Source organism: Boleophthalmus pectinirostris, unplaced genomic scaffold (assembly GCF_026225935.1).
Source record: "Boleophthalmus pectinirostris isolate CB_2022bp ecotype Guang Dong unplaced genomic scaffold, ASM2622593v1 HiC_scaffold_8, whole genome shotgun sequence".
Lineage (NCBI taxonomy): Eukaryota > Metazoa > Chordata > Actinopteri > Gobiiformes > Gobiidae > Boleophthalmus > Boleophthalmus pectinirostris.
In genome coordinates this window covers 36,832,300-36,840,846 of record NW_026571515.1, presented here as the reverse complement: position 1 = coordinate 36,840,846, position 8,547 = coordinate 36,832,300, and the positions used below count along the sequence as shown (strand labels likewise).

At 37.4% G+C, this 8,547-nt stretch overlaps 1 protein-coding gene across 2 annotated transcripts; it reads left to right on the top strand.

Annotated features, from left to right (window-relative positions):
- The first annotated feature begins 381 nt into the window (after positions 1-381).
- On the top strand, positions 382-8,343 carry zfp64 (zinc finger protein 64 homolog (mouse)). 2 transcript variants are annotated; one of them, XM_055166241.1, is made up of 6 exons: positions 382-595; positions 715-870; positions 2,299-2,445; positions 2,598-2,660; positions 3,787-4,035; positions 5,692-8,343. In XM_055166241.1, exons 1-6 carry the CDS (start codon positions 574-576, stop codon positions 7,038-7,040), a joined length of 1,986 nt encoding a protein of 661 aa, XP_055022216.1. In that variant the 5' UTR covers positions 382-573; the 3' UTR covers positions 7,041-8,343. The 2 variants fall into 2 exon arrangements, with proteins under 2 accessions (XP_055022216.1, XP_055022215.1); XM_055166240.1 differs by having other exon boundaries at positions 3,784-4,035.
- The last annotated feature ends 204 nt before the right edge of the window (positions 8,344-8,547 follow it).

Genomic DNA, 8,547 nt, shown 5'->3' with positions numbered 1-8,547 from the left:
TTTCTCAAGTTTTTGGTAGATTTCTTGTTTGCCATGTTTCTAGGGTGACAATGTATGTTTATTTCAATAATTAGTACTTTAATTGAGGTTTACTATTGTTATATCTTGTTGCGTTGTGATATTTTCAAAGTATGATGAAAACAGTGATGATATCTTCTCTGTTGGTTCTTATGGCTGAAGGGAGTCATATCTTAACTTTTGCAAATAGACTGAAATTGGATCACCATCGTTTTGAGAATGAGTGTTCATAAAATAAGTGCATTGTGGTTTCGTTAAATTTGGCAAATTTAACTTTTCCTATGTCCGCTGAAGGCAACATCCGACGTCAACCTGGAGCTCTACCGCTGCCGCAAACCATGTGCTTTCTGTCGTAAACTACTGTCTGGTTTGGCTGATATTTGTTGTCAATTGTTTTGGCATTTCTTTGAATCCTGCAAATATGAATGTTTAGCGATAAAGATTGTACGATTTTCTGAATTAAAGATGTTGTATTGACGTTTTTAAAGGAGCTCCTATTCGTGAGCAATGGAATTTATTCTAAAATGAGTTGAGATTCAGCAAAATAAGCTAGCCATGGCTACTTACAACACTGAAGGTAAGGTGTATGTTTACAGATTAATGCTGCACTTACTGACGTTTCCCGTTTATGCAATGAAGCTTTTATACATGCACTATTATTTGTGATGGCCTATTTTCTTTACCATCTGTTTACAGTTCATTCAGTGGTGTTAGAAGTGAGCCCAGACATTCACATTTGTGGATTCTGTAAACAACAGTTCAACAATCTTGATGTTTTTCGGGCTCATAAACAAAATGAGTGTGCTCTCCTGTCCTCAGACACTGTGGCCTCTTCTACAGCCGCCCTGACAGGTAACAGTGCTAACTATGTGTCCTGAGATTTACAACAAAGCAACAATAGCATGGTGGGTAATAAAGTGTTTAAAAGCATACTTTGAACTTCCTATGTTATCTTTAAAGCTAGATATTAAGTTCACTGTTCAAACATTCAGCTTAAATATGATACAGACATGATAACAGACCGTTTTTACTTCAAAGAATGAAAGCATGAAATATTGATATGGAACATGACCCGATAAGTCAATACTAGCAGCAGTGGTGATAGAAGTACTCAGTTTTGTTACTCAAAATAAAGTACACATACAGGAGCAAAAAATGACAAGTAAGTAAAAATATCACATGAAAAAAATCTACTTAAGTAAAAGTATTAAAGTGCCCTTGAATGTACTTAAACAGCAAAAAGTATTTTTTTCAGATTTTGAGATCTAATAAAGCTTAAAATGTAGTGATTTTAATAAGGAGTTGTGCTGAATGTTGCTCAGCAGAAATAATTTAATAGCTAGCTATTTTCATTTGTATATTTTTGTTTATACAAGTCAAGTTATACAAGTCTTTTCAGTTTTTACTTGGAATGTACAGATACCTGCTCACAAATAGTGAAGTAAAAGTATCCTCTTTAAATTGTACTTAAGTAGTGGTACTAAAAATTTATACTTAAGTACAGTATTTTACTACTTTTACTTTCCACATTTTACCAATGATAGTAAGACTGACTCACTGCTTGCTAACCACTGGAGCGTACCTAATTACGAGCCAATAAGGGACTCCAGTAAGGATCCAACTGTTTAAATTGGTGTTGTAAAAGCTGTTTTGTTTTCTTTCTTTCCTTTTTACTTTTCCAAATGTAACTCTAAGGAATTGTTATACATTTAAATCAAAGTTGCAATTTGAAGTCCTAAAATTCTCAAATTGCAAAACCTGCAATAATTTATTGTTCTCTATAAACAAATAATGGGGGGTTGCTAATCTGGTTATTTAGAGCTTTACAAACATGTTTTAAAGGAGTGTCTATAAATACAACAGTCTCATATTTCAGACTTCTCTCTCAGCATTGTGAACCAAATCCTGGTTTTAAAAAATGAAGCATAAATAAAATTGCTATGACAACACTTTTATTCATAATCAGGCATTTGGACATTGCTGGCTGTAACAAAAACTTGATAAATTACTTTCTCATAAAATATCTCTCATATTCTCATAATATATCTCTTTAAGATTTTGTCCATAGGACGGTGACAAATTAGGATTGATTAGTGATTAACAATTGAAATATGATACATTTTTTAAATGGAAAAAAGGCATTTAATTGTCACATATGATAGAAATTGTATTTATTTTACATAGATTAGATAGCATTGAGAGACTGTTGCTTCTTGACCCCTTTCCAGCATCATAAAAAGTCCATGTCTGTTTGTAAATAACATACTTTGTCATCCGCAGATCCCAACACGGAGTTTGTCTTTGAGGAAACGTTTAAAACCTGCGTCATGAGAGGTGCCAAAAAGTCCACGAGCAAAACCCCGAAAACTGCTCAAAGAAAAGTGAAACCGGCACTAGCTTCAAAGAGACACAGCTGCTGCTTCTCAGGTGGGGCCTCGCTGTTTATGACCCTCCAAGCTTTTGTAGGAAAATGTACTTCCTGTAAAACAAACCTGCAACTCATTACAACAGCCCCTGAACTGTGCAGTGGAAAGTGTTTCAATGGTTATATAACTTTACTACCTTTTTGTCATGTTTAGGTTGCACTTTTAAAACGCAGTATGGCCAAAAAGATATGGAGAGGCACCTTAAAACACACACTGGTAAGTTTTATATTTTAGTATAATTTAAATACTGTTTTTTTTATTGGGATGTAAGTATTAATCTCAATGTACACTATTTATGATATTGTAGGAGGCTCATAATATTGTAGAAATGCCAATGTTCATAAAAATGTCTTGAACAGGCTGGTATTATGTATTTTTAGGGTTGTCCAAACTACGCCCCATATGACAAATGTGACCCTCAGACTAATTTCTGTCAACTCTGGGGCTCCATGGAGAATTCACCCAATATACCATGCTTGTACTGCAATTTTAGAGCTCCGTTCTCATAATAAGCTGAATAGCAACAGACCAAACAGATGAGATATTAACATAAAAGTCTGAATCTGAATGGTTCACTGTGTTAACCATCAGTCTATGGCCCTCTGCAACACATATATTCCAAGATAAGGAAGACAGTTGTTTTGAAGTCTGTTTTAGACTACAAAATTAGTAGTTAGCTAGTAGTAAAACGTAGTAATTTTTTACAAGTCGCTGTTGATTTAAAATGTCCCCTCTCTGTGAAGAAAAAATTATTAGGTCTGTCTTTTGTTTTGTTTGTTTAATTTTTTTCATTTTAATTTGGACAGTATATGTTAAAATCTGTTAGCCAGGTTGGCACCACCTAGTGCCTCCACTCAATTTCATTTCTCTCCAGTGACTAGGTCAGGAATCGGAATACACTAGACGGTTTGCAAAAACCCCGGAAGTTGTAGACCGTCCACCGGCCAATCAGTGAAGAGCTTTGAAGCCGGCTATTACTTGGACACCATGGAGCCTTGAGGCGCATTACATACATCAGGACCAAATAGCAGTGATTGGTTAAATAAAAAAGTACCTGCCTACTGTTGAGAGAATGAATCCTAATGCCTTGAGGTTAGACAGTTTCCACGAAGTGAAACCGACTGATGAATTAGGCTAATTATCTGTGTGCATGTAATGTTGATTTGTTAGAGATTTTACAAAAAAGTCCAGTCTGTTCAGTACAGTCAAGTTATTTATGAATTACAACTGTGAAAAAGTTGTTTATTTCACCCCCTATAGACAAGTCTTGGTGTGGGTTAATGTCTTCTTAACAGTAGTAGTTTTTTTTTAAACAAATATCTAACTGTTGTGTGCGCAGGAGAGAAGCCGTTTGAGTGTGAGCTGTGTCATAAGCGCTTCAGTCGCAGAGATAAGCTGAACATGCACAGTCGCTCCCACACTGGAGAGAAGCCTCACAAATGTAAACTGTGTTCATACGCCGCGGCCGACAGCAGCAGTCTGAAGAAACACATGAGGATCCACTATGACGAGAGGCCCTTTAAGTGTCAGATCTGCTCCTACGCCAGCCGCAACTCCAGCCAGCTCACTGTGCACCTGCGATCACACACTGGTAAGGGGGAGGGGTTAACGACACTGCAAAATTTGTCAAATCTTAGGGCTATGATTATTGATACCATGAAAAAACCCAGTTGCAGTCTAGTAGATTACCTGGTTGTGTTCAGGTATTAGAATGTACAGAATTGTCTCTCAAGCCTGTGTAGCCTGTGTAGAGTTGTCAAAAACATCAATTCTTATTTGTAGTATGTGGCCAAAACCTCTTTGTTAATGCTCAGTGGGCCTGGTTTGTACCTGGAGGGGAGGCCACTGAGAATATTAGGTCCCACATTGGACACCTGGCCAGCCAGAACCGCAAACTTTGACAAAAATTTACAAAGATGAGTGGGTCTGGAACCATCCACTCTTGGTCGTGATTGACAGGTATATTAACCAATCAGAAAGAGACGCACGATGTGTTTGTGTCAAAACACGATGGCTTACATGTAAAAAATGTATTAGATGGAGCTATGTAAAGCATTTTTATTGATTTGTGTTTATTTTGGGCAAGTACGACATCCACATTCTTACGCAATGGAACACACAACATCAATGAAATCATAACAGAAATAACCACAAAAAATATAATATAATATTAACCTCAATGAAGATCCCAATTTTTTTCTTTCTTAATTAGTATTACATGTAGGATTCAGTAACTGCACATATTTTGGCATAAATGAAGAAAAAAAACTCCTCGCTAGTGTGATCTGCAGACTGCACCTATGCATTGGTGATTTTCAGATGACATTACAGCATTCTATAAGACAGGGGAGGGCAATTATTTTTTCCGTGGGACCACACGAGAAGCAGAAAATTTTGTGAAGCGCCAGACCAAAATGCTTACAGTAACTCAATTCTACATAATATTGTAGTGTATTTCTTTATAAAATGCAGGAAATAGCATTGTTTTGACAAGCTGGTAAGACTGATAAGAGTTTATGTTATGACTAAGCAGTGAAAAAGTGAGGTGCCTTTATAAAAAATGTCATTTAAAATACCTTTAAATTAAAAGCAATGCAGCTTTAGTCCAGGTATGAGGTAAAATTATAAAATATGTTTATTTTGTTATTCCAAATCAGCTTAAACGGGCTGGTCAGAGTCAGCCAAAGGGCCCTATGTGTGCCTAGGTCTGGTATAGGATAATATTAATTAATACAGATGGGGTTCAGCTAAAATTCATATTGTTAAAATGCTGAAGTATGTTGTAATACAGTGAGTTCTAGGGTTTAGTCAGTCATCAAAATACCAGGTTTAACATTTATGAATTTACTTTTTCCGATATTTCATTGCAAAGTACAGTGTAATCAATCTGGCCCTCGCCGCTCATTTGGGAGAATAACATCATCACATTTTAAAATTTGAAAACCACAAATAGACAGGGCCATCAACACGCCAGGGACTGATGCATATCCATTTACTGATAGCGATCAAGTCTTTAGAGCCAGAGTCCACTCAAGACAAGAATCATCTAATTTATTTTAGTTGATTAGTTACTTTATGTTTTGACAGTTGTACATTTAAAAAGGAACAGCGTTTCACAGGACACCCATCAATCACATATTAGAACATAACACAGATTACATAATGCAAGTAAAATTCATAACTGTACAGAGCATTTTATGAACAAATATATAAAAAATCTTGTTCATTCTTTGTTTCTTTTTTGCAGGCGATGCTCCGTTCCAGTGCCAGCAGTGCGACGCCAAGTTCAAAATCAACTCTGACCTGAAGCGTCACCTCCGGATCCACTCTGGTGAAAAACCTTACAAATGTGACTTCTGTGAATACCGCTGTGCTATGAAAGGAAACCTCAAATCTCATATCCACATCAAACACGGCACTGACAACGCTTTCCAATGCACGCAATGCGATTTCAAATGCACCAATAAGACTGCACTACGCCAGCACTCCAGAGACCACCAGCCTACGCAAGCTATTCAATGCTCCAAGTGCAGTTACTCCTGCTCCAGCAAGGGGGCGCTCAAAGTCCACGAAAGAATCCACTCGGACGAAAAACCCTTTAAATGCGAATTCTGCAACTTCGCTTCCAAACAACGCAGCAACTTGGTCATCCATCAGAAAAAAGTCCACGGAGATAAACCAGAAGATGTTGCGAAAAGTAAAAGTAGCAAGAATAAAAGTTCAGAATTGACAAAACCGGTTAGCTCGCGGTATAGAGCGAAACTGGACGCAGCCAGAGCTTTTTCGTGCGATTTTTGCGACGCGTCTTTTGTGAGAGAAGATTCATTAAGAAGTCACAAAAAACAGCACAAAGAAAGTAATATGCTAGAACTACAACTGCCTACGCAATCGAATACAATCACGTTAATACCTGATTCAACATCGCAACCCAACCAACTTGAAATTCCTACGACAATTGGAACTTGTTTGGGGAGTGGACACCTTAAAATCATCGTTTCTCAAGATTTTTCTAACGTGGAGAGTTCGAATAAAGCAAATATGGTTCTACTGAGTCAAGAAAGTCAAAATATGGTCGTGAACTCCATGCTACAGCAGGTCAACTTGCAACCGATCCCGACGTCGCAATCTTTAGACGCCAATCTCGAACCGCAAACCGTGCTTTTAACGCAACTCTGTCCGGACGACTCGACGAATTCGCTCCACCAGGCGTTTTTGCACAGACCGCAAGACCAAACTTTCATATGCTCTGAACTGGAAAGCCTGAAAGCGCTCATTCAGGAAGGAGGGACGGAGGTGACGGTCGTGACAGAAGACAATGACGCGATGCTGACGCCGGCCGGCACGGGAGCTATTTGCGGACAAGCCTTGGAGTGCATGGAGGTTCCGACGCCGGCGGATCTGAGTTTAGAGCAGAGTGCCTTGACAGCGTGTGAGGAGAGCGCGTTACTGATGCCAAATTTAAGTCTGGGGAGTCAAAATGTAGTCATTCACAGTGTACCGCTTATAATGTCGACACAGGCAGATCAGAGTGAGATTAGCCAGCTTCAACAGACGATATACTGTAATTCAGACGCACTGGACAGTATTCCGCAGTGAATCTTGAAATTTTACTGTGTTTTAAATATTGAAAATACTTCAACTGTTTCTCTTTCTCCTCAGTTATACAAAGACTTTAACTGCACTAGGGGAAAATGGTCTCGAAAAATGTCAACTTGATTTTTTTTTTTTTGACAACGGTGTTAAAATTAAAGGGCCCATATTACGCAATTTTCTGATCAATGTTATAATGTTGGTTCATCATCAAAAACTGTCTGGAGTTGTGTTTTGTTTCATTCACGCATGTTTAACGCACAAACCCTGCGCATTTAAAGTTCTCCTCTCAAACGGAAAACATTCTGTTGCACCTTGTGATGTCATTTGATAATACAGGAAGTGATCCGCTGTGTTTTTAAACTTTATACAGCTTCATTTGAATCACTTGGGTAATTTCAGCTTTGGAATTTCCTATCTTTACTAAACAAAAGGTAAAAGGTAACCGTTAACATGAAACTGACTACTGTTTCATGACATCACAAGGTGGAACAGAGCATTTTGAACTTTGGAGTTGTAGACAGACTTAAATAAAGGCTTACTCAGACATGTGTAGATGAAGAAAAACACAACTCTAGGCATGTTTTTGATGAGGTAACAACATTCTAACATGACTTAAACAAGAGTCAGTTTTGCATGATATAAGACCTTTAAGATTTAGTCTAAAGTGCACATTTTAATACATCCCGGTTCGTTCATATCCGAGAAAACACTGGAATCTTAACAGCCAAACTAATACAAGAAACCCATCCGTTTCAGAACATGTTTGCAGAGGTCTAAACTACAGGGTTTAGCAGCTTTTACACAGAACAGGACCCCATGGAGGCAGTACGTTTTGTTGAAAATTATGATTCAGTCAGTCTTTTTGCCTCATGTTCTCCCAATAAAACTAAAATCAAACAAAATGTCACAGCACCCAAATTAAAGCTGCTGTATGTAAGCGGTCTGTCATTAGCTTCTCTTCATGCAGATATTATTGCTTTGCGTAGAATACACAGTGTGGCATTAAACTCCAGGGAAGCAATCTCTTGGTCAAGTTACAGGTTAGATCTGTGGAGAGTTACTCAATAGTAAGAATGTATTTGCATGTTTGTATTTTTCAAGGTATTTTGTTAACACTAAAAACACCTGTGAAACAAATGCTTAATGGATATGGTTAATGCCATACTGTGGAACATTTGAGGCAAAGTAATACAGAAAAGTTGCACAGTACACCTTTTAAACACAAATTATGATTATAAGATTATTGTCCGAACATTGTGCTTTGAGACAAACTTTGAATCAACTGAACATCACCTTTTCTAACATTATCTTGAGATCTACAGTCTATTCTTGCAATTTTTTTTTTTTTTTTTTTTTTTTTTTTTTTTTATTATGCATTTGTCTTCACACCATATTACTCTGACATCTCTGGCTTCCTTTTCGAGAACTTGTGAATGCAGGGGAATAAAAATTGCACATCTCTTCTTGAACTTTAACCCGTAGTATTGTTTCACAGCTTTGTGTTGAATAA